Source organism: Felis catus, chromosome B4 (assembly GCF_018350175.1).
Source record: "Felis catus isolate Fca126 chromosome B4, F.catus_Fca126_mat1.0, whole genome shotgun sequence".
Classification (NCBI taxonomy): Eukaryota; Metazoa; Chordata; class Mammalia; order Carnivora; family Felidae; genus Felis; species Felis catus.
Genome location: NC_058374.1, coordinates 1,455,438 through 1,482,280, shown reverse-complemented (window position 1 = coordinate 1,482,280; position 26,843 = coordinate 1,455,438). Strand labels below are relative to the sequence as shown.

The 26,843-nt window shown below is 44.4% G+C and overlaps 1 protein-coding gene across 13 annotated transcripts in view; it reads right to left on the bottom strand.

Moving 5' to 3' along the window:
- Positions 1–25,873, bottom strand: part of WDR37 (WD repeat domain 37) — an 80,271-nt gene extending 54,398 nt beyond the window's left edge. For 3 of the 13 annotated variants that reach the window (XM_045060792.1, XR_006600200.1, XR_006600199.1), the window contains exons 1-6: positions 25,686–25,872; positions 9,945–10,122; positions 6,876–6,972; positions 4,280–4,375; positions 3,886–3,950; positions 85–220 (exon numbers count right to left, since the gene is read on the bottom strand). In XM_045060792.1, coding sequence (XP_044916727.1) covers positions 85–220; positions 3,886–3,950; positions 4,280–4,375; positions 6,876–6,972; positions 9,945–10,082 — 532 coding nt within the window. In that variant the 5' untranslated portion in view covers positions 10,083–10,122; positions 25,686–25,872. The other 10 variants (XM_045060794.1, XM_045060797.1, XM_045060795.1 and 7 more) reach the window with 7 other exon arrangements.
- Positions 25,874–26,843: the final 970 nt, after the last annotated feature.

The window sequence follows — 26,843 nt, the reverse complement described above, 5'->3', positions numbered from 1 at the left end:
CGCCAACTCTGCCACCCACCCCGCAGGGAGTCATCTGCACCGGCTGTCACGCCCGACAAGCAGAGCGACTGGCTGTGGACTTACCGGCAGACGCGGTGCCCAGCACCACGGGCTGTGTCCTCGCCACGCTGACGTCCCAGATGCCATCCCTGTGGCCAATGTACTCCTTCACGAGCTGGCACACGGCCCTCGACGTGGTGGTCTTGAAGCTGGAGACGATCTAAAACCGTGACGGGAAGGAGCATTGTGGACGATTTACTGACCGAATGTTTTTAAGTTAAAAAAGGTAAAACGGAAAAAGATGTGTTGAACGTCATACACCCCTGAACAGGATATTTAAAGCATTAAGGGCACACAACAAAAGCGCAAACAGCAGCATCCCTCCAGCTGGGTGTCACAAAGCAACAACAAAGGCTGTCCTAAGGCCTCTCAGAAGACCCCCGACCCCCCACAAACCACGTGTGTCCTCCCGTGACGAAGAAGAGGGGCCTATTTACACACTGCGAGTGTCTTCCACAAATCCAAACCAGCAGACAAAATTTCCAAATTCTTTAAAAAAAAAAAAAAGCTACCAGGACATAAAGAAGTGAAGAAGTCAGGAAGGTATACCCATACCCTTAACACTACCTTTTATTACTGGGGAACTTTCATTTTTTTCCCATTTTTGGTAATTTACACCAACCACGTATTATCAGGAGGAAAAGAGCCCAAGGTGGGGAGGAATCCAAAGACGACACTTCTAACAGATGAGGTTTGTCCAACAGTGTTTATTGCGCGCGTGCTCGGTGCCGGCGCTGCGCCAGGAGACACACACAGAGCGACAGCAGGCCCTGGCCTCGGGCAGCTCACAGTCTGACGGGAACAGACAGGAGAACCACAAAGGTGCACACGAGGTGAGGCATCGTCTCGTACGATACACACGGCAAACAAGTCTCACTTTCTCTTACAAGGAAAAATAGAAAGTGTGTGAGCAAGAAACTAATTAAACACAAACAACTCTTCAGAGTTTGCTTTTTAAACTGTTCTCAGAGAAAAGGAATGGCTTTTCAGCTTTTAAGCAAATCAGAATAATGGAGATTAATCAGAATAATGACACTGTAAAATCAAACGAAAAAGAAAAATCAGTAGTGTTAAACAGCTATTTGGAACACGGATTTGGCGAAGCCCTGAAAATGAATCAAAGTTCATTCTTATTTAGTATGAAGACATTACAACACAGTCCACTGTTCCATCAATTCGGGTATGAACGTTCAAACCATCCTCCGCTGCAGAGAGCGACTAGAAATGTTTATGAAGACGGACTCTTCCGGCAGTAATACCGACAGGCTCCATCTGACTCGGTCTGCATTTTACCAAAGGACTTGCACAAACACAAACTCCTCGTCTTCTTTTTCCTTCTGAAAGCCCCTCCCCCACCCACACTAGCAGAACCATCCCTCCCAACACAGAAAAGGGCTTTTGCTGGCGCAAGGTGCCATTCGGATGTTCAAGAACGCAGCTGTTAGGAACGTGCACAGCTTGCCCCACAGGAAGTGGCAGTACGGTTCAGTTTCCAAGCCTCCTGCTGTGTGTGACACAGACGTCACTGTGAGGAGAAATGAACTAGTGGAAGCACACTCCTCCCTCACCCACCCCGCTTGGACAGGAACCACACAAGGTCACCGCTCAATACTCATGGCAACCGCATTTCTGGCGGAATTCTGGAAGCAGAGCACATGCAGCTCATCAACACCGTAACAAATCACGTCACGTGTTGCTTCCAAATGCCCACTACGCTCTGAATACCTATTAACTCTTTGTTTTTAAAAATGCTGACCCCTTCACTACTGCGAAGAGGCCCCACAAAAGACTGAATTACTTAGTGTTCATGACAGAGAAGCACAACAAAATGACAAAGTGATGCTTACACCTGTCACCCTAATTATCGTTCTCATTAACATACAATCTAAACTACTCCAGGGGCGCCTGGGTGGCTCAGTCGGTTAAGCGGCCAACTTCGGCTCAGGTCACGATCTCGCGGTCTGTGAGTTCGAGCCCCGCATCGGGCTCTGTGCTGACAGCTCAGAGCCTGGAGCCTGTTTCCGATTCTGTGTCTCCCTCTCTCTCTGACCCTCCCCCATTCATGCTCTGTCTCTCTCTGTCTCAAAAATAAATAAATGTTAAAAAAAAAAAAAAAATTTTTTTTTAAACTACTCCAACAAGACCAGAAAGGTCTTTTTCACAATGCGAGCTATTTATCTTTGTAAAAACACGTGTGAACATTTTCACAAGTTTCTCTAACGTTAGACGGTCAGGCATCCCTCCCGACAGACACCAGCGACCTGTCCTCAGCCACCCAGGAAGGGAAGACCTCTTGGTTGCTGAACGCATGTGCGTTTCCCACCATCCCACCACGTACACACTACTTGCCTTTCAGGGCTGAGTCAGGAGGCAAGTAACGAGGCCTCCTTGCTGCACACACACTCAGTGTTACTGCCAAGAATACACACTACGGCACGGATCAGAATGTATTCTGGGATCAGATTCATTCTTCAACCTTCAGGTAACATCTTACATTATTACTCTTCAATGTGCACAATAAAGATCATTAATATGTTTCTTATACACTGAGATAAGTTTCTAGTATCTAAAACAAAGGGCACTTTATATCTAATACATTTTTTTTTTAAAGCAGAGTATTATTGTATATAACCTTCCCTTTGTCCAAATCTTGTATTTTACTATTCCTAGTAAGGGACAACTTTATACAATCTGTTCATCTTCTACTTCAGAAATGGTCAGAAAGTTTCTGAATTCTAAGACCATATACATTGTACACATAAGCTGTGTCCACAAGAATAAACAATATAATTTAAGATAATATAACAAGAAGTTAAGACGAGCAAGAACATAGTCTCACAATACATTTCGAAGAAAACTCTGATGTTAATTTATTAAAAACTTAGAAACTAATAAGCTAGATAATACATAACAAAATTTTTTTAACTAAGCACTTATACTCTGGAGTTATCAAAGGAAACACAAGAAAATGTAATCAATGTTTGTATTTTTTAAATAACAAAGTTTTCCAATAAGCAGAAACAGCAGCAAGACTGGATCTGCTTTATTACTTGTAGTTAATCTCGCTGGGGATGTCATGCTACATAACTTGAAGCTCAAAGGGACGAACTGGAAAAACAGAGTTGACGGTAACTATGCCATCACAGCAGACTCACCACAAATTTCAACTTTTCCCTCAGGTTTAGCAAAAGGAATGTACATTCATTAAGGCTGGGTAACTAATTTATCTTCTGTATATTCAAAATACTTCAAAGTAAAAACGCACACAGAATTACTTCAAAATATTACTTCACGGCAGTACTCCCTCACAGACAAACTTATTCCCAAATAATTAAATCCTTGCCACTTCAAGAAGGTCAGAACAAGATTATTTTTAAAGAAGTAAAATACCACACACGTCCCTATTTGCCCTGGAGACAAGACCTTCACATCTGGATAATGCTCAGAAAATGAGAGAAAAACAGTGGGTGGCGGAAAACGTGCCTGTGGTGCACTGCATTACTCCATTACCTTTCTCCAAATTCAGAGCCTCTGTATCAAGCCAAATAACAATACAAAATGTATTTTCCCTCCAAAAAGACACCGTAGCTACTAATGCGTATCTTTTACTCTCACAGGAACCGGGGCAAGGGAGTGTCTAGGTGTCCATATGCTGTGGCCATCTCACAGATCTAGGATATTCCCTTTAAAAATCAAAGTTTTCTAAACAGCAGAAGTTCCTCTTTCTCTGTTACATGTTTATAATTGGAAAATATGCAACTTCAGGTACACGTCCGCACACCTCAAATACCACATGAGCGGCCCGAGAGCCAGCGCCTTGCGTACCTTGCTGGTGGAGGCCTTGTAAGTGGTCTTCAGCTTCTGAGAAAGCTGGCTGGTGCTGTGGCTGGCTGCAGAGACAGAGAATCGACAGTCAGGGCCGCAGAATTTCAGAGCCGGGACAGACTGGACAGCAAACCCCACCTCTCACTGCCAACGGGAAGACAGTGAAACCCGAGGGTCCATCTGTCCACGCTGGCATGGAGGTGACAGCACAGCTGGAACAAGACGCCAAGCTTCCTGGCACCCCTCTCCGCCTCACCCGCCCCCACCCACACCTGACTACGGGCCCCAAGCACTGCTGACCGCAGCAAGCAAACAAACCCACGTCCTTCATGAAATCCCAAATCTCCCCCACATGTCACGTGTCGGCGGTCCTGTCGGGAGCGCTCACCCTTACCTTTTGTTTTGAGCTGGCCCTTACTCAGTTCCGCCCCATCGATTGCTTGTCCTTCGGCAGCTAAACGTTCATTAAGAGTCTCAATCTCCCTACGCACTGGGAATAAAAAGGTTTTTTCAAAAAGGTAAGACGTGAACTTTTATGTTGAAACATATTCACCGCTTCCAAAACTTGAGGGTGTAAAAATATTATGAGTAAGTATTATCTAAACACAGACATGAATAATACACTAACATTAGGTTCGCAGACTTCTCAAAATACTTGCGACACCTCTCACACACTGAGAACCACTGCTCTCCCTACACTGGGAAGACTGCGCCCCCAGGGCTCGCGGGCAGGGCTCCTGGACCTCAAGGTAGGCCATCTCCTTTATCCTTTATTCTATACACTTAAAAAAATTTTCCTGATACTATCCAAAATTCAGTGAAATGTTTACAGTCTAGCCGAGAACACTGAAATTGGGAGGAAAAGCATACAACAAAACATAACTATGGCTGCGTGGGACCACAGAGCGCCAAGTAAGGATTATATGTAACAAAGATTAAAACTCTGGGGTGCTTGGGTGGGTCAGCTGGTTAAGCGTCCGACTTTGGCTCGGGTCATGATGTCGCAGTTCGTGGGTTTGAGCCCTGCGTCAGGCTCTGTGCTGGCAGCTCAGAGCCTGGAGCCTGCTGAAGAATTGTCTCCTTCTCTCTGTGCCCCTCCCCTGCTCACGTTCGTTCTCTCTCTCTCAAAATAAATAGACATTAAAAAAAGAATTTAAAAAAAAAGAATTAGTTTGAAAAAAATTGAAGGAGAGTCACAAAAGTCTCAGAACCACAGGGAAAGAATGAAGAGGAAGGTCATCGGTCATCAAGAAGGCGATCAGCAGACACCTGTGCCTATGTTCTCCTCCGGAACAGGTCTGCGGGACCAGGGCTGTCTTCCAGCCACAATGTTGAGGAATGACACGTGGCCAAGGAACAGGATTCAGCCGAGGGCACAAGCCACTACAGCGAGGCAGCAGGACCATGACCTGGCCACACATCCCCCCCAAGCCAGGCTGTGCACCTGCCAGGACGATGTACCCTCTACTCAGGCTATGGTGAGACGAAGGGGCCGGGTCAGGTGACAGAGAGGATAAGGGCAAAGGCTCTGAGCAGACCTTACAGAGGCAGGGCGCCACCAAAGCCAGGCAGCACGAGACTGTATCAACTCAAAGTACATCCAGCAGTAGTCATTTGTAATCCTACAGTTTTTCTTGAACAAACTACATGAGTTCATAAAATATTAATAAGGCCTTACATCACAACAGTAACTCAATAATGCTTTGATCATTACAACTGATACTTTTTTATTTAAGAGACAGAGAAGAGAGAATAAGCAGAGGAGAGGGGCAGAGGAAGAGAGTGAGCGAGACACAGAATCTTTTTTTTAAGTTTATTTTTGAAAGAGAAAGAGAAAGCTCAAGTGGGGTAGGAGCATAATGAGAGAGAGAGAATCCCAAGCAGGCTCCGCACTGTCAGCACCGAGCCCAAAACATGGCTCAAACCCAAGAACCAGGAGATCATGACCTGAGTCGAAATCAGACGCTCAACCAATGGAGCCAGCCAGAAGCCCCTACACTGCTTGATTCTTTAAGCAAATGAAGGCACTGCTTCTATTAAAAAAAATCTAAGAATAAAAACTAAAGCCAAGCTAATTTAAAAACTATTTTGATTTGGGGCGTCTGGGTGGTCAGTAGGTTAAACGTCCAACTCCTGTTGGTTTCGACTCAGATCACAATCTTCCGGTTCATGAGTTGGAGCCCCACGTCAGGCCATGTGTTCACAGTGCAGAGCCTGCTTGGGATATTCTCTCTGCCCCTCCCCAGCTCGTGCGCACACACGCTCTCTCTCTCCAAAATAAACAAATAATAAATAGATACTTCTGATTGACCTTTAAAATAAGTCGAACAGATAATACTAAAAAATTCTCAAAATACAGTATATTTTAAAGGAAAACATGAATCAATAATTTCTCGATTTATAGTATACTTTGTATAGTGATAGTTATAAGAAGCATTTGTTTTTCATAAAACCACCATCTGAATGAGCTACTGTGGCCAGCAGAATGCTACCCACCCCAAAGGTAACCTGTGAGCACGTGAGCCCCATGGCTAAGGGGCCCTGCGGGTGTGACTACAGCGAGGGACCTCTGACGGGGAGGTCACCCTGCCTGGCCCGATGACCCAGCCTTCTCTCACGTCCTTAGGAATGGCTCAGAGATGCTCACCACTGAAGGCTTCGAAGACAGACAGTGGAAGGGCTTTGAGGCAAGGGGTGAGGCGGGCTCTAGACACCGGGACTCTGTCCTCACGATGCACAGAACTGAAAATCTGCCACAGTTCAAACAAGCAAAAGACAGACCCTCCCCCTCACCTCCAGAAGCACAGCCCTGCCAAGGCCTTGACCTGAGTCTGCTGGGAGGGGCCCCCCATAGTTCCCACCGGTGACTTGTAAGGTAATCAATCTGGGTCACTCGAAGCCACTATGTGTGTTACAGAACACAAAATGGATACAGTGGTGACCGTCTACCCAAAATTTTACAAAAGCTTATTAGGACAGAAGATACTCACATTCTAAGTTCTCAATGTAAAGGTTTTCAAACTCTCTCTCTATTTGACCAAACAGCTCCAAAAGTGTACTGCGAACCGAGGAAGGCAGCTTAGAATCCTGAAGAAAAAAAAGGAAGATTCTGTTTAAAATGAATGAATAAAGGGGGCGCCTGGGTGGCGCAGTCGGTTAAGCGTCCGACTTCAGCCAGGTCACGATCTCGCGGTCCGTGAGTTCGAGCCCCGCGTCGGGCTCTGGGCTGATGGCTCAGAGCCTGGAGCCTGTTTCCGATTCTGTGTCTCCCTCTCTCTCTGCTCCTCCCCCGTTCATGCTCTCTCTCTCTCTGTCCCAAAAATAAATAAACGTTGGAAAAAAAAAATTAAAAAAAAAAAATAAATAAAATAAAATAAAATAAAATAAAATAAAATAAAATAAAATAAAATAAAATGAATGAATAAGAAACTCTTTTCCAAAGCGAATTCTCATTTCTCTTAAATTCTTTTTATATATTATTTCTTATACGTAAAATGCTTACAGAACTCACAGTTCCACATTTCTATGTACGAAACTATGATGAAATGATATAAATGGCTATCCAGCATAATACAGGATTCAAGAACAAGCACTTCCTCAAAATAACATAATTTTCCCTTTTACAAGGGAGGAAACAAGCCTACCTTATTCAAAAACCTCCACATTTATAGAGAAGGAAGACAGTTCCCATAAATGCAGTTTCATCATGCAGTCTTTAAAGTTCTACCGTGTGACATTATAAATTAATCTTAATAAGCCACCTACTAACAGAAGAGCTTTTAGAGAGCTCTCCCATCCACAGTGCTTCAGGCAAAATCCTGGACATCTCCTAACACCTACAAGACTGTGAGGAGGGAAACATGAGAAATCTGACCGGTAAGAGCAAACGGTGTCTTTACAGGAGAACATCCATGTGGTGAGTGTCAGGAGTACCACGCCACGCGTGCCTGCACGCCTGCCCCCGTGTTCTGCACAGCTGGAGTCTCCTCTACGCCTCATGGGAAGTCCATGAGCAGAAGCAACGCCTCTGCAGAAGTCTGAGGTACAAGTGACTGGGCGGCGTCCCCGGCCCCACCCATGCTCACACACATGCACTTTCTGGACGCTGCTGGTCGTGGGGAGCCCGCACAGTCTACACTACTCTCCTCTCCAGAGAGCAAGCCCGACGTGCTAGTTCGTGTGACCCCACACTCAGAGTATTTCCAGAACGGAACTCGTAATGGTTCTAAAGTGTTTCAGTACTTAATTGCCACCAATGTAAGTGACTTTTCAAGTTTCCGTGCAGCACAAACTTTCTGATGTTTAGTCAGTTGCAAATAAAAAAAGGACATACGATGTTTATTAAATTAAACTTCTCAGATTAAGTTCTCAGGAAGACAGAAATTCTAAGCAAAATGATCTCTAATGACATAAACATTTCAGCAATGTTTTGAAATCACATAATGTTCCAGTAAATTTGACAAGCCAATAAAAACTATATACGAAGCCATGTTTAAAAACTGAAATTTGGCAGAATGGGTACTATGGCCTCCCTCAACACCCTTCTAAAATACCAATGAAAAATATGAAAAATAAAAATAAGATTTTGAAATAACAGTGAAAGTAAAATAAACCACGACAGTAGCATTTGCCATGCCGTCCACCTTGCCTCGTGGCCTTCGCATCCGCTCTTCCATCTCCGTGCCACGCTCCTCCCACACCCTCGTGCAGCCGGTCCCCTTCGCACGGGCACTTGGCGAGAAGCCGTTCTGACTCCCACACCAAGGCCACATCTACGTGCATCGAGTCCTGCTCACCTATACCCACAGTCCCTTAAGATCTTTACCGTTCAACAACCGAAACATCACATTTACTTGATAAACGCGTCTTAACGTCGAATGTCATTGCCACTGGAGACAAAACTGGGATGGCAGCGACAGCCTCACCCTACAATCAGGAAGCGAAACGGGCAGTGAAACGAGAACGTTCCCACCAGGCAGGCGGAGCCACGGGAGTGCCCCGGACGGCCTACTGGTGCCATTCGTCTTCACGGACCCCGACGGAGAGGTGCTGAACTGCAGGGACCATTTCAGAAACGTGAGGACAGAAAAGCTACTGTGACTGAGCAAGGCTCTCACGTGCACGTCACTCCATCACATCAGCACAATCACGGGTGCGGGAGGCCTCGCTCCTGGGCACATGCAGACTCGGCCACGCTCCACAACCGGGGCCCCGCGGGCCTGGGCCGAGCGCCGCACTCCTACAAGCCCCACGTTCACAGCTCTGAGAAGGTACAAGTACCGCCGCAGCACGTCCACGCTACCTCTGCGCTGGCTGGTACTGCTCCCAAATAGGCGTAACCTCGTCCACAAAGTGCAGGGCTACCGTCCCAATAGAATCCACGGGTAACTGGCCCACGGTTCGCAGATCCCTCCACCCACACCTACCATGCCAGCTGCTGGCAACCCTGCCGCGGCACTAGCCCGCGCACCTCACACCGGCCGGCGGGGAAGCCGCGCCAACAGGCAGGTGCCGTCCGGGGACTGCTGAAGCCACCGAGGCGAGGGCCCCACGGTGCGGCAGCCGGGCCGGTCAGCTTGCGGACTCTGAACAGCCCCACAAAGGGTCACCCTGAGATGCAGTTACCTGCTTGATCTACATCACAATGGAGGATGGGCACTCAGAAGGCCGAGCAAAGAACATATTTACCCCCGACAAGTGAACTCCAGAAGACACTAACAAAGGCGACTGCAGGATTTTCACCACTAGAGATATAAGTAAATCAAATTAAAAAACGTATCCTAGACTGTTTACCTGCACCGTCCAATACGGTAGCCAGCAGCTAAGTGTGGTTATTTAAATTTAGATGTAAATCAAGGAAAATTTTAAAAAATTCCTCAGTCACACTAGCCACCCGTGTCTCTGTGCAGGCAGTTATGTATCACCGCTGTTTTTCCCGGTTATTGAGGGAAGGGGAGCTGGTTCTGTTTTGTTTTGGTAACGCACTCTTTTTCTCTACTCTGGAGACCTGTATGTGACTATTTCTGGAACATTGAAAACACGATCAGCAACCAACTCACTTGTCCTTCTAACATTTCTCTTGGCAGACCCGTCCTCTCCTGCTCCGAGCTGTTCGTTCTTCGTATAGAAAGGCTATGAGATTTGCGTTTCTGTTTTGCTTGGCGAGCAGTGGAGCAACTCCCGCTTTCTGTGGGCATTACTTCTAGAAGGTGATGTCCCAGTCGCTCCTGCAATAAGCTGAACAAGAGCAGGAAAAGCAAGGACTTTATTTCTGATGTGACAAACTGGAATGAAGGAAAATAGTAGACCATTGTTACTTTCAATTCCAAATCTCTCTACTATGGTAATATTTACCATGTAATTTACAATGTGACAAAGTAATGTGTTTTAAGACAGAGGCCATAGCCTTTGTTAATGAGGTAATTTTTATCAAGTTTCATTAAGTTTTAAAAAAAAATCAAATAGCAAAGACAGGCTTAAACAATTCTCCCTTAACCAACTTTCCCCAGCCTCTGCCTACTCCCCAGAGAGAACCAATTCTAATCACATGTTCTAGACTACAGATTCTAGAGCAATCTGTCCAAGAGAAATACAACACAGGCCACATGCCTTAACTGTAAATTTTCTAGTAGCCACATTAAGAAAAAGTAAAAACAGGTGAAATCACTTTTGATGATTTATTTAGCCAACTATGTTTAAAATACTATCACTTGTGGGGCGCCTGGGTGGCGCAGTCGGTTAAGCGCCTGACTTCAGCCAGGTCACGATCTCGCGGTCCATGAGTTCGAGCCCCGCGTCGGGCTCTGGGCTGATGGCTCAGAGCCTGGAGCCTGTTTCCGATTCTGTGTCTCCCTCTCTCTCTGCCCCTCCCCCGTTCATGCTCTGTCTCTCTCTGTCCCAAAAATAAATAAACGTTGAAAAAAAAATAAAAATAAAAAATAAAATACTATCACTTGAGGAGCGCCTGGGTGGCGTAGTTGGTTAAGCGTCCCACCCTTGGTTCAGGCTCAGATCATGATCCCAGGGTTGTGGGATTGAGCCCCTCATCAGGCTCTGCACTGAGCATGGAGCCTGCTTGGTTCGGTGGGTCTCTCTCTCCCCACCGCCACACGTCCCTCTCCCCTGCCAGTGCTCACTCTCCCTCTAAAATAAAAAATTTTAATTACAAAAATAAATAGAACACTATCACTTTAGGCAATGTAAAAAACACTAACAGGTATTTCCATTTGGGTGCTGCATCTTCAAAAAAAATTTTTTTTCAACATTTATTTATTTTTGAGACACAGAGACAGAGTGTAAGCAGGGGGAGGGACAGACAGGGAGAGACACACAAAATCTGAAGTAGGCTCTAGGCTCTGAGCTATCAGCACAGAGCCCGACGCGGGGCTCGAACTCACGAACCATGAGATCATAACCTGAGCCGAAGTTGGAGATGCCACCCAGGCACCCCCGGGTGCAGTCTCAAAGGCAATCAGCCACACCTCACATGCTCACCTGCTCGGGGCTGCCATAAGACAGCACAAATCTGGACATCATTCAAATTTCTACATAATATAAACATTTTCACTTACCCACTTTGGGCATTATCTACTTGTTTCCTGCTACTGATTCCCCCTCCCAATATCACAACCCTGTTACTTAATTTTAAGTAATATATTTATTCACACATGATGTTTCTTTCTTCAACTGTAACTTGTGTTTAGAACATGACCTGCTCATTTTGTGTTCTTACAGATCCCTCCTTCTCCCAGTATATCTATTAGTTTATGTAATTTTAAGATATTCATGGGCCTCCCTTCTTTACTGACAACGTCTTTGACCCTCCCCATCTCTGCCTCACTTTGTAAGAAAGGTTCCACGTGTCCACTTTTTTCTCAAGCTCTCCCGCACAGCCATCCATCTCCTCTGTCATTTGAGAATGTCCTAGGAACACAAGCAGAGTATGTGCCTCTTCAAGTTTTGAGCTTCATGCTCTGGAGATCCATGCAAGTTGTTACCTGTACCAACTGTTACTTCCTTCTGATTGCTGGGTAGTATTCCACAGCACGGAGGTACTATAATGTAACCAACCATTCATCTGTTTCAAAAAAAAATTTAGTTCTTTCCAGTTTCTTACTATTATAAATAAAGCTACTATGAACAATAACATACAGGTTTTTGTGTGAATGTAAGTTTCCATTTCTTTTGGATAAATGTCCACGAGTGAGATTTCTGGGACATATGATCAATGTATGTTTAGTTTTTTAAAAAATTTTTGAGATATTAACTCACACATCATATAATTCATTCCCCACATTCAGCCCTGGGCAACCACTAATCTACTTTGTACATAAATTGGCCTGTTCTGTCCATTTCATATAAATGGGTTCCTACAATATGTGGCCTAATCTATCATGATTAGCTTTTTTCACTTAGCCAAGGTCCACCCATGTTATAGCATGTGTTGGTAATTTATTCCTTTTTATTGCCAAATATTCCACTGTACAGACACACCACATCTTATTAACAGTTGACGGACATTTGGTTGTTTCCATTTGCGGGTTATTATGAATAATGCCACTATAAATGATAACGTGTAGGTTTTGTGTGCATTTGTGTTTTCATTTCTCTGTGTACACCCACAGGAATGGAACTGCAGTAACTCGATGTTTAACCGTGCTTAGTATTTTTTTTTTCAATGTTTATTTATTTATTTTTGGGACGGAGAGAGACAGAGCATGAACGGGGGAGGGGCAGAGAGAGAGGGAGACACAGAATCGGAAACAGGCTCCAGGCTCTGAGCCATCAGCCCAGAGCCCGATGCGGGGCTCGAACTCACGGACCGCGAGATCATGACCTGGCTGAAGTCGGACGCTTAACCGACTGCGCCACCCAGGCGCCCCCAACTTAGTATTTTTAAGAAACCACCAAACCATTCTCCAAAGCAGTTATAATCTCTTATATTCCCATCAGCAATACAGGACATTCTATTCTCTGCATCCTCATTTAGTATGGTCACTGTGTTTAATTTTAGCGGCTCTGGTAGGCGTGCACTATCTTGTTACGGTCTTCATTCACACTTCCCCAGTGGCTGGTGATACTGCACATCTTTTCCTGTGCTTGTGTGCAATCTAAACATCTTTCTCAGTAAAATGTCTCCTCGCATCTTTTGCCCATTTAATAGGACTTTGGGATTTTACTGCTGAGATTTGAGAGTTCTTCAAATATTCTTCATGAGTTATGCATCAGGTATGTGTGTTGCCAATAGTTTCTCCCAATCTGTAACTTTTTTTTTTTTAATTTGTTTTTTATCCCCACAGGGTTTTTCACAAAGCAAAACCTTTAAATTCTGAAGAAATCCCATTGGTCAATTACCTTTCTCCTAGAGATCATACATTTAGAATCATGTCTAAATACTTTTTACCAATCCTATCTCCTAAAAATTTTGTTTTCTTCTTAAAATTATAGTTGTACAGTTTATATTTAAATATACAGGCTACTCTGGGTTGATATTTTTAAGGTGCAAAGTTTAGATCCAGGGCTATTTTTGTTTTGGATTTTCTTGTTTTTGCTGGTATCCAATTATTTGAGCACATGTTGAAGACTATCCATCTTACACTGAATTGAGAAAGTTTGACATCTTGCTCAAAAATCGATCGGCTATACACAGGTGGGATTATTTCTTGGCTCTTTATTCTGTTCATCTGATCTATAGATCTCTCTGCCAGTAAGTTGTTGTTGCCGTTTTTTAAGTTTTATTTATTTATCTCTACACCTAACATGGGGCTCAAACCACAACCGTGAGATCAAGATTCAGATGCTCCATTGCCTGGGCCAGGCAGGCTCCCCTGCTGACAACACAGTCGTGACTACCATGCTGTCTTGAAATCATTTAGTGATTACTATCATTTTTTTTCAAAACTGTTTTAGCTCTTCTAGTTCTTTTGCCCTTACCATATAAATTTGGAATAATCCTTCCCACATCTACAAAAATCTTCATGGAATTTTAATAGGAATTCTGTTTAATCTGCTCATCAATTTGGAGAGAAGTGGCATCTTTATCATGTTGAGCCTTCCAATCTGTGAATACAGTATATGTCTCAGTTTATTTAGATCATCTTTTCTTCCCTCAGTTTTGTAGACTTCCACATAAAAGTCCTACATATGTCTTTTCAAATTTACACTGAAGTTTGTGTTTTTATTTTCTGAGTAATTTTAAATAACATTGTATTTTTATTTCCATTTTGTGTTAATTGCTGGTATCCTACACTATTGTTGAACTCATTAATTTCAGGAGAGTTTTTGTAGATTCTTTGGCATTTTCTACGTAGACTACTATATCATCTGAAGAAAAAAAAAAGACAGTTTTATTTCTTCCTTTCTGATCCACAGACCGTTATTTCTTTTTCTTATTGATCTGGCTAGGAATTCCAGTATTATGTTGTAAACAGTGACAACAAACATCCTGTTTTGTTTTGACCTCAAAGTAAAAACACTCTGTTTATGGCCATTAAGTATGATGCTAGCTGTAGGTTGATTGTAGATTCTGTCTACCAAAATGAGAAGGTTGCCCTCCTGGGAGTGTCATGAATGAGTGTTGAATTTTGTCATCTGTGTTTTCTGCATCACTTAACGGTGTGGATTTTCTTTAGCCTATTAACAGATGAATTATACTGATGATTTTCAAATACTAATCCAAATTTACATGCGTGGAATAAGCCCTACTTATGTATAACTTTCTTTAGTGACTGCTCTAGGTATTTTGTTTGTTTCTTTATTTTCAGAGAAACAGTACGAGCAGGGGAGGACGAGAGAGGGGGAGAATCGCAAGCAGGCCCCATGCCATCAGCGCAGAGCCCAACGTGGGGCTCAAACTCACAAATCATGAGATCATGACCTGAAACAAAATCAGGAGTTGGATGTTTAACCAACTGAGCCACCGAGGCACCCCTAGGTAGTTTATTTTCACAACTATCAGTCTACTGATTCTCAACATTCTACCAGTTCGTGGTCATGTACAGAAACCTCACCTTCCTGTCTCTTCACACTTCCCCATTTGTAACAGTCAAGTGAAATACTTCCTCTACATACACAGAGAACATCAAAGAGCTACACTTCAACCTCCAAACAGAAGAGGAGCGTCTATAGAATTTACCAAAGTTTGTTCTTTCCATTGTTCGTTGTTCCCACATTGCTTTATATCGTTTCCATTCTGTTCACAGAACTTCCTCTACCTATTCTAGAGAGGTAGGTCTGCTGGTGACAGATCACGTGAAAGATGTTTTCCCTTGATAGAGAATTCTGAGCTGATAGTTCATTTCCTTCAGCACTTGAAAAGTAAGCCACTTCCTTATGGCCTCTATGGTTGCTGACAAGAAATCCACCATCAAATTGTTTTTCCACTACTGGTAAAGTGACATTTCTCTCTCGCTGCTTTTTTTGTCATTAGTTCTCAGAAGTTTGACTATGATGTTGTCTTAGCATCAGCATGGATTTGAGTTTTATCCTGTCTGGGTTTCACTAAGCTTCTTGATTCTATATGTTTATGGCTTACCAAATTTAGGAAATATTCAGCCAGTATTTCTTCAGTATGTTTCAGCCCCACTGGCTCTCTCCTCTTTCTGGGATGATGACAAGAACAGTGGGTCTTCTGTCACAGTCCCACCAGTCACTGAGATTTTGTTCACTTTTTTCCAGTCTATTTTCTCTGAATTGTTCAAATTGGGCAATTTCTATTTCTTCAGTTTTTCCTATGTTCTTTTCATTCTGCTGTTGTCATCCACTGGGTTTTTTGTTTCAATTAACACTTTTCAGCTCTAAATTTCCATTTGTTTCTTCCTGTGTTTCCTTCCTGAGATTTTAGTGTTTTTGTTCTCCATTTATTTCAAGCATCACTAATTGCTCACTGAAACATTTTCATGATGGCTACTTTAAAATCCCTGTCAAATCATCTGCGATACCTGTGTTGCTGTCCATGGTCTTTTCTTATTCAAGTTGAGATTTTCCCAGTTCTTCATATGACATGTAATTTTCTAGTGAAGCCTCAACATTTTGGATTTGATGTTATCAGACTTGGAATCTGATTTAAGTCTTCTATTACAGCAGGCCTCTAATGATGATGCCCCAGGAACTTGTTTCTGCCAGGTGGACTGAAAAATGGAGATGGAAGGCAGCGCTCTCCGTTCAGCCTCCACTGACCTTGGGTGGAGGTACTCCTCAGCGCTGCTGGCTGGGCTCTAAGTTCAACCTTTCCCTTGGCTTCTACTCACACCACCCTAACTAAACCAGAGGTCCCTTTTACTATACCCGGCATGTCCTCCTTACCACAGGTGGTGGTGAAACTCCTGAATCTCTACTGGGCTTCCTCTGACGCCACTCCAGCAGGAAAGGCACACCCTTATCACGCAAAAGAGATGAAAATCCCACCTCACCCAGGCTTCCCTGGTATTACCTGGCAGAGAGTGTCACCTCAACACAGCTTGTCAAAAGTGAAAGTCCAGATTCCCCATCCAGGCTTTGAGAAGAGTGAGGGTGGGGGCTGCAGTGTTTTCTAAGAGCATCCTGTCTCCAAGGCTGTCCTGTTCCCGGTCTTCTGACTACAGAGAGCAGGCTTTTCTTGAGGTTTCTGATCTGAGCCCTTTGATGTCGCCAGGTTGCTACTTCTTCAGGCCCAAGTCTGGGATATATGTGGCAAAAAGAAACCCAGGGCACTCAGCTCTGTGTCATTTCTCAGGTCCCGATACACCAAGTCACCACACTTTCTTCTCTCCACCTTTCAGTCTTGGATGTTTTCTAACGTCCAGGGTTTTTAGCTATACTTAGCGGAACAGGGAAGGACATCTACTCCATCTTTCCTCAATCACAAAACCAAAGATCTTTTGTGTCTCAAATTACATATATACAGACCTTGTTTTAAAATGGCAACAAGAGGGGCGCCCCGAGGGGCTCAGCTGGTTAAGCATCTGACTGGCTCAGGTCTTGCAGTTTGTGAGTTGGAGCCCCACATCGGGCTCTCTGCTGTCAGCACGGAGCCCGCTTTGAATCCTCTGTCCCCCTCTCCATGCTCCTCCCCCACGTGTGCTCATGCTCTCTCTCTCTCTCTCTCTCTCTCTCTCTCTCTCTCTCAAAAATAAACATTAAAAATATATATAGGGGCATCTGGATGGCTCAGTCAGCTAAGCGTCTGACTTCAGCTCAGGTCACGATCTTGTGGTTCATGAGTTCGAGCCCCACATCGTGGTAGAGTCTCTCTCTCTCTCCCTCCCTCCTTCTGTCTATCCTTTCCCCACTTGCACTCTCTCTCAAAACAAACTTTTTTTAAAAATTAGATATATATACCATATATATACATTAAAAGTGGCAACAAGAGGGGTGCCTGAGGCTCAGTCCATTGAGTCCACCTCTTGACTTAGGCTCAGGTCGTGATCCCAGGGTAATGGGATGGAGCCCCATATCAGGCTCTGGAGCCCCATATCAGGCTCTGCACCAAATGTAGAGCCTGTTTAAGATTCTCTCTCTCTCTGCCCTTCTCCTTTGCTCGCATGCATGCTCTCTCGCTCTCTCTCCCTAAAAAATAAAAAATAAATAAAGATAAAATAAAATGACAAGAAAGTAAGTCTTGCTTTACAACACACTAAAAACTTTCAAATTGGTCAACAAATTGTGTTTTTAGGTTTAAATTCTGAAATCTGTTAATTTATTAAAATTGCCATATATTTTCTATAGCATTACGTAAACAAAATTCAACTGTCAAATCTGAAAAAAAGGACACACAGGGGCACCTGGATGGCTCAACTGGTTAAGCGTCCAACTTCGGCTCAGGTCATAATCTTGCAGTTCGTGGATTCGAGCCCCATGTCGGGCTCTGTGCTGACAGCTCAGAGCCTGGAGCCTGCTTCGGATTCTGTGTCTCCTCCTCTCTCTGCCCACCCCCCACCCACGCTCATGTTCTGTCCCTGTCTCTCAATAATAAATGTTACAAAAACATTTTTTTAATAATAAAATAAATAAAATAAAATAAAATAAAATAAAATAAAATAAAATAAAATAAAATAAAATAAAATAAAATAAAATAAAATAAAATAAAATAAAATAAAATAAAATAAAATAAAATAAAATAAAATAAAACAAAACTAAGGACACAGAGGGGCACCTGGGGGGGCTCAGTCAGTTGAGCACCCCAACTTGACTTCAGCTCAAGGACCTCGTTGCACAACGGTAGCGGGTCTGACTCCAACTTAATTTCAGCTCAGGTCATGATCCAGGGTCATGGGATCAAGCCCCGCATCAAGTGTGGCACTGCGCATGGAGCAAGATATTCTTTCTCTCTCCCCATCTGCCTCTCCCCAGCTCATGCTCTCTCTAAAACAGAAATAAATAGGGGCGCCAGGGTGGCTCAGTCGAGTAAGCGTCCCACTTCAGCTCAGGTCATGATCTGTCTGTGAGTTCGAGCCCCGCATCAGGCTCTGTGCTGACAGCTCAGAGCCTGGAGCCTGCTTTGGATTCTGTGTCTCCCTCTCTCTCTGCCCCTCCCCTGTTCATGCTCTGTCTCTGTCTCAAAAATAAATAAAAAACGTTAAAAAAAAATTTTTTAATAAAATAAAATAGAAATAAATAAGGGGTGTTTGGGTGGCTTGGTCGGTTAAGCGTCTAACTTCAGCTCAGGTCATGATCTCACAGTTCATGAGTTCGAGCCCCACATCAAGCTCTCTGCTGTCAATACAGAGCCCACTTTGGATCCTGTCTCCCTGTTTCTCTGACCCTCCCTCACTCGCGCTCTCTCTCCAAAATAAGTAAATGTTAAAATAAAAATAAAGTAATACTAAAAAGGACACTTAGAAATAAGATTATGTATTTTTTGTCTCCAAAATTTTCATTTGGTTTTCTTTTTAATCTTCTACTTCCCTCACTTTTTTGGATATTTTATGTGTTAAAGCAAGTCACGAGGCCAACCCAGACTCAAGTGGAGGACAAACAGACTTAACCTCCTGAAACAAAAAGAATGAGAAAGAGTTTGGAGCCATCTTTCATCCATCACACCTCACTCCATTTACCAATTCTGGCTATACAATGAATACCATTCTGCTTCCCTAAAAAAAGTGTCAGTGAATGGAACTGATTTTGCCACTTCACACACTTAGTGAAATAAAATGGATATAAATGAACCGCTGAGTTAAACACCTACTCAGAATAAAATCCAGTGAAGAGCACCACAGTTAAGAATGTGAGTTTTATAGCCACGCAAACCCCTCCCCCCAACTCTTCAAAGCACTGGCTTTTTTGTCATGAAGCCGCAGCTCAAATGTTACCTTGTCAAAACAGCTTCCTCCGACCACTGCCAGTCGCAGCACCGCATGACCCTCACCACCTTTGTGGTTTACTCGCTTAATGAGTGTTTCCCCCACGGCACCATCAACACCAGGAGGACTGGAACATTATTTTGGCTCGCTACTGCCCGTGGGTCCCACCACATTGCCTGCCGTAAGTACATCCCCAAAGATTTGATGAATGTGTAAGTGAATGAAAGAGCACTACATCCGCCACTAAGCTGTGTAATCTCTGTCAACTTACTTAACCACCTTCCTAAAGCTTCATTCCATCACCTGTAAAGCAGGGATAGCAACAGCATGTATTTCATTAAGTCATTCATCAAATAATTTTCAAGTTCATAAATATACTAGGTACTGGGAATATGGCAGTAAACTAAACAGACTTGGTCTGTACTTTCAGGTTACTTACAGTTCTAAGACAGACCTTAAATATAATCTCATAACCTATTACAGAAATTATAAACTGGGATGAGCATTTATATTTGTGTGAAAGACACACACAAATATTATGTATTATGAGAAAAAAAAAAAGATACCGGCTGAAGAGTTAGGAAGACTTTTCTGAGAAACTGACATTTAAATTGAGACTGAAGAATTAATGTTAACCATGTGGAAAACAGAGGAGTGGGTATTCCAGGAACAGGAACAGCATGTGCAAATGCCCAGAGCTGGGAATAAGATTAGTTTATCAGAGACACTAAAAAAAAAAAGATAACGTGGCTAAAACATTGCAAACAATGGAGAGAATGGTACAAGGTAAGTGGGAGAGGGAGGCTTAGATTCTGTTCGTGTTTACATTTTATCCTAAAACAAAAATGAAGCCACTTCAAAGTGTTAAATAAGAGACACTAGATTTGCATTAAAAATCACTCTTGCTGATGTGTGGAAAACACGTAGAAAAATCAGATGACTAAGAATGGAGAAGTCAGTTAGGAAGTTAATAAAATAGTCCAGGCAATTAATTATGATCCTTAAAATTAGAGGGTACATGAATGGACTGGGGTGTGGAGGGTGGGTGCGTAGAGAGGGGTCAAGAACAGCCTTCATTTCTGAGGTAAGAAGTAGGTGAAACAAGTATCAGATTATTGAGATGAGGAAGCAGACCAGGAGAAGAAATCAAGACCTAAATATGGAACATTTTATGTTTGCAAAAATTGCCTTTGAAATATTTAGAACACAAAGGAGGAAGGAGGTACTTAAGTCTGGGGATGAGAACTGGCCTGCATTTATAAATCTGGGAGAGGTCTACACTGAAAGTAAAAATGGGCATCTGGACACCATCAGGCCTCCAGACCCAACGCCTTACCAAGCATCACTTTTTTAACAAGAAGGAAAAAAAAGAGTTTACAATGAACACTACTGAGAGAGATAAACAACACAAATTGAACTGGCACTCCCGTAAATGCCATACAGAAAAATTATTTCTGACTGAAAAATTAAAAACAAATTTTTCAGGGGCGCCTGGGTGGCTCAGTTGGTTGTGCATCCGACTTCGGCTCAGGTCACGATCTCTCGGTTTGTGAGTTTGAGCCCCACGTCGGGCTCTGTGCTAATAGCTTGGAGCCTGGAGCCTGCTTCGCATTCTGTGTCTCCCTCTCTCTCTACCACCCTTCCCCTGCTTGTGCTGTCTTCCTCTGTCTCTCAAAAATGAATAGTAAAAAAAAAAAAAAAAAAAAAAATTTTTTTTAAACAAATTTTTCAAATGTTTATTTTTAAGAAAGAGAGATGGAGGGAGGGAGGGAGGGAGGGAGGGAGAGAGAGAATGAGAATGAGCTGGGGGAAGGGCAGAAAGAGAGGAAGACACAGAACCCGAAACAAGCTCCAGGCTCTGAGTTGTCAGCACCGAGCCCAACACAGGGCTTGAACCTGCGAACCGTGAGATCGTGACCTGAGCCAAAGTTGGATGCTTAACCAAATGAGCCATCCAGGTACCTGAAAGAATAAAAATTTTAATGAAATTTAGGTTTGAAAATTTGAGAGGTTAGAGATAGTTGAACTAAAGACGTAAAGAAAAATAACGGCAGAACCTGTATAGGCAGATTTTATATACACAAAGATTACACTGATGATAAATTTCACAAATTTGAATATAACAAAATTAAACTGTTAAACAAGTCACATGATCCCACTTAAGAGTATTTCAGTAACTTATTATTTTTTTTAAGTTTTATTTAAGTAATCTCTATACCCCACGTTGAGCTTGAACTCAGGACCCCAAGATCAAGACTCACAAGCCCTTCCGACTGAGCTAGCCAGGCACCTCTCAGTAATTTTTCTTAATGGAAACATTTAGGAATTAGTTAACTGTGCCATCTACAAAAAAAAAATTGGTCAAGAAATCAAACTGACTTAATGGAATCTTACTCAGAAATTATATTCTTCATAGAAATATAGGGAGACAGAATTGTTTTTCAGTGATTACACATTAAATTAATAACCTCATTAAGCATCTCACCTGGTATTTTGTAAGTCACATTTTGTAAAGGAAGAAAAATATCAAACCCCTGTGAAATCGGTCCTGAGAGAGCCTCAGAGAAATAAGATTTTATCTTTACACATTTCAATCAAGTAAATAAAACAGTAAAGGGTCTTTCTTTCCTCTCTGAAAACCTGAATCAGTGGAATCATTCTGATAAGTATATGCTGGAAAGTTAATGCATTTCAAAGAATCTACAAGTTGGTTATAGACATGCAAAAACTGGAAGATCAACCTTCCTTTCAACTCAAAGTTGTAGGTGTTCTGGTTTTTGGGTTTTTTCTTGTTTTGTTGTTTTTTTTTTAATCATATCTACACCAAACGTGAGGCTTGAACTCATGACCCTGAGATCAGAAGTCACATGCTCTACAGACTGAGCTGGATGGGCACCCCTCAAAGTCGTAGGTTCTGAATCAATGATTTTCTCTCTCAAGTGTCATACCACTGGCTTTCCAACTCTGTACTCTCAGCAGGAAATAAGCAGTCTTCTATTCAACTAACTTAAAAATCTTCACCCTCTGCCTTTCGCTGGAGCTTTAACCTCCCTCCTCCCCACGTGGTGTTGTTCCTGGCTCTGCTTGCTTCTGTCACTTCACCAAATAGTCCATATCCTGGTAATCTTTTCACACACATCAATTTCCAACCAACTATATACACTTCAAACAATTATAAATCACAAATGCGGAACAGGCTTTGGCTCTCCAAAACCTGGCATCGAATGGAGATTTCTCACCCTGAGCAATGTTTATCCCTGAGTAACTTTCAAAGCTTTGTGAGAAGCCATCTCGAAGGGTAGTGCTAGTCACGGTGTTATCAGCACTCAGACTACCCGGCCGATTCAGATTCGGCCTCTTCCGCTCACTTCCACAGCCACATCCACCAGCCTCCCAGAACTGCACTGGTAGGTTCCTCCAGCCTTTCTAGCTTCTTTTAAGTCTCTTCTCTTTTCCCATTGATAATCTTCCCATCACAATTTTCTCCCTGAACCTTCTCTAAAATTTGCTCTCGTCCTCTTCATTCACATCCTCCACCTCCTCCAGCAGTCTTCGCTGGTGCCAACACCCCTTCCTTCCGCACCAGACCCTCCTGGAGGAGAACACGGCCCAGTCTGGCTCGGGGACCAAAGTATGTATTGCCTTCACCTCAGCATAAGTCAGTATTAGTATCAACTTTATAGAAATGCTTGAAAAGTTTAAGGATTTTTCAGGTTGAGATCATGGAGAGAGAGGCAAGGAAGCTGCAGGTGTTTGAAAAAGGAATATTGAAGTGATATAGCATGGAATCCAAGCTAGACAAGGCAAGCTAGACAAGGAAGGAAGTGCAGATGGAAAGTACTGGAGAGACACTGGTAACAGATGGAAAACTACCACAAAGGTTTGGTGTGAGGCTCACATGGATCGGTAAAAACAGCCACTAATGTCCAACATCCCTGAGGTACGGTTCCCAACTATTTAATAGGCCAAACACTTTATTGAAGTAGTCATAGAACTCTGGGAGGGGCAGAGAAAGGAAAAAAAAAAAAACAAAACTGTAAATGAGAAAAAAATGTCTTCACTCTAAAAATTATCTGTTATAATCAACGTTAAAAGTAATGTCATTTTACCTAAATACAAACAAAAACAAAAGCCTGAAATTCCAAAAGATAATTACTTTTCTTCAAAATATTCACATTAACCATTATTAAAGGGCAGACCACATTAACAAGGCTTACGAAAAAAAAAAATCCTACTTCTTCAAGCATGGGGCATGAACTGACGACCTAGAGATTAAGAGTCGCCCTCTCTACCAACTAACTGAACCAGCCAGGTGCCCTAATCCTCCTAGTTTTTGAAACATTTTTTTCAAGGAAGTATGAATAGTTCCCTCCGAAACTCCAACCTCCCTGTCCCACCATCCAAATACACATATTTAATATAAACTCTCCTGCCCTTGTCACATGCTGTCACATGCAAATTACCCCATTTACAAAACATTACTCACAACTGTATACATATCCACTGGGACTTTTAAACATTTTCTTTTAGCAAGAAAAGAACACTTGAGTAGTTAATTTCATGAATGCTAATCATATGCAAAAGAATGGTCAAAAAATGTAATCTCTACGTGGCACTTAAAAGTATAAAACGCGAGGGGCGCCTGGGTGGCTCAGTCCGTTAAAGTGTCCGACTCTTGATTTCATCTCAGGTCCTGATCCCGGGGTCGTGGGATCCAGCCCTGCAATGGGCTTCACGCTGGGTGTGGAACCTGCTAAAGATTTTTTCTTTCCTTTTTTTCTTTTTCTTTCTTTCTTTCTTTCTTTCTTTCTTTCTTTCTTTCTTTCTTTCTTTCTTTCTTTCTTTCTTTCTTTTTCTCTCTCTCTTTCTTTCTTTCCCTGCTAAAGATTTTTTCTTTTCTTCCTTCCTTCCTTTTCTCTCTCCCCGCCCCCCCTTTGCCCCCTCCCCTGCTTGTGTGCGTTCTCTCTCCAAAAAAAATAAAATAGGCATGTCTTTTAGAAAAAATAAAAACAAGAAAGTGAAAGTGTAAAACGTGACTGAATTTCCCCAAGAAGCTCAATAAAGTTCCCGACATTTTATGGTTCAAGCCCTGTGACCTGCATTCTTCGCGGGACGAAACACCAAACCCAACTGCTGAGCAGTATCTACGCAGAGGGGAAACCCCAAAAACCGGTCATCGTTCTCAACCTGCCTAAACTGTTTTGCCATTGATCTAGATGAAGGCTCAGAACACATGCTTTCACTTCTGTGAAAGACACTGAACTGGGGGACATCACTGACCGGAAAATAACCGCCAAGGTTTTTCAAGAGCAAGTGCAGAACAAATGAACGGGCTAACAGAGCTACCCCGAAACAAAGTGCCAGAAGAGACTGAGAGGAGAGGAAGCAGCGTAGTGCGGGGGGCTCCGCGAGAACGCGTGGCACACGTACACACAGCATGACCTTCTCAATAACAAACCGAAGCTAGGAAATGTCGCACAGCGGGTGTTTAATGTGGCCGGGGTCCGCTACTCCCCGTGTCCTTGGGCACTACTCCCCCTCGGCCGGACCCCGTCTAGGCACCGCGTTCGAGCTGCACTAGGAATCCGGACACCAGCACTCGCTCGCAAGGAACCCATGCCAGCGAGAGGGGTGTGCGGAGGAGGGGGACCCCCCTCGACGCCGCTTTATTCCTGGGACACTCCAAAGGTCACAACCTAGAGGCCGCTGGAACTGGAATAAAGGAAACTTCCCAACAAGCCTCTCTCCTAGGACGAGGCTGGACCTCCGGCCTCTCAGGTCCTGCCGACGGCGGAGCCGAGGAGAGACCGAGGGGGACGCCCGGGGTCCCTGGAACGGACCGACCCCAGCCCTCGCCCCGCAACAGGGCGCGCGGGCTCGGGAGGAGTCGGCGGGGGCGCGGGGCGGCCAGGCCCCACCCGCACGCCCCCAACCCCGCTCGGAGACCGCGGCCCGCCTGCACCGGGGCCATAGTCCCGGGAGGAAAATGACCTCCCGGAACTCACCTGTCCTGCCGCCGCCGAGCCCGCCGACCCCCAATTACAACCGGGCCGTGTGTTACCGCCCGTCCGTTCTCAACCTCGCGGCACTCGACACACACTGGGAGACGCTGGACACCAAGTCTCCGCCCTGACGCGGCCCCGCGACCCGGCACCCTGACGCCCCGCACTTCCGGCACCGCCGGAAGCTCCGGCCTCGCCTCGCGCCCAGGCCGCCGGAAGTCCCAACACGGCCTCCGCCCTGCGCCGGAAGTCCCGTCCGCGGCCGGCGCCTCGGCCCGGGCCGCCGGAAGTCCCTCCCCTCCCTCTGCTCGCGCCGGAAGTCCTGCGTCCGCCCGCGCTGCCGGGGCCGGGGCGCGTGGGGATCCTGGGTCAGCGGGACGCGGGGGCGCGGCTCGGCCCCCAGGCCTGCGTGCCCGGGCCCCGCGGGGCCGGTGCTCGCGTGGAGGCGCGGCCCGAGGGTCCTAGCCGCGGCCGGGGAGGCGCCGGCAGGGCGCACACCGGCGCGGCCCACGGTACTCACGGCGGCGGGCTCCCGTGGGGGTCCCGGGCCCCCACAGGTTCGCATCCATCGGCTCGGGCCGTGGGGGGGGCTGGCGGCCGTCCAGCCCCGCGTGCTCCCCGCGGCCCCACGGTTCCTCGCGCGGCTCTTCCCCGCGCAGCCGAGACGCAGGAGGCTGCTGGTCCGCGCGGGCGCCCGGTGGAGGTAGAACTATTAATATTGCAGCTCATCTGCAGAGGATGACTCATCCGCTTTCCTTTCTGAAATATTTGTTCGCCATTGGCTAAAAAGAAAAAACAAAATCAGCTGCTCACTGCAAAAGGTGGGACTTTGTCGTCTCTGGTCTAGGCTGGAAAAGGGACAGAAGACTGGAGTCCTTAGGCGGGTGACCATCCTCTGCTCTACAGACAGCTCTACCTAGGCGTTGAAAGCTTACCTGGATTAAATCAGAAGTGTGGAAACATTTTCCATATACGTGGGTCAACATTCTTGCTCTTTCCTTTAAACACAAAAGCTCACCATTCAAATTCAAGAAGCCCTGATGAGAATGTTGCACCAGAAACAAATTTAACGTATTTGGAGATCCAAGTAACCACAAATTATGTAGAATAAATCCTGAAGTTATTTATGCATTAAGTGTAGCAAAAGCTTAGCCCTAAGAAAGAATTCTGTAAGAAACTAAGTGTTTCAAACTTTTGGAGGTTGTGGCAAACATTTAACAGGGAAGAGAGATTTTCCTCTACTCTGCAGTGTTCTTCTGGCTGGTCAAAGAATTCAACTGACATGAGACAGATTAGCAGGAAAATATAAAATTTAATTAGTAATGATTTATTAATTCACGAGGAATTCACGTAAACATGAGAGCTTCTAAAGACAGGGAAAAAGATTCCTATGTCATCCTGAAACCAAGGAGAAGAGGTAGGGGCCTGGGACTTCAAAGAGAAGAAAGCAATGTTTGCTGAGCCATCCAGAAACAATGGAACAGAGAGGACTTTGATTAGATTGCTAGTTTCCTCCCTGTCCACCATAGCTAGGTCATATTCTACAGTAACTTGTGTGGTGATAGCTTCTTTCCTGGAACAGGTCTTCCGTCTTAAATCTTTTAGGCAGTTTGGGAGAAGGGGGAAGCTGTCAGAGCTTCTGAGTCTTTTCATCTTTGCTTGTTTACAGCTCAAAATA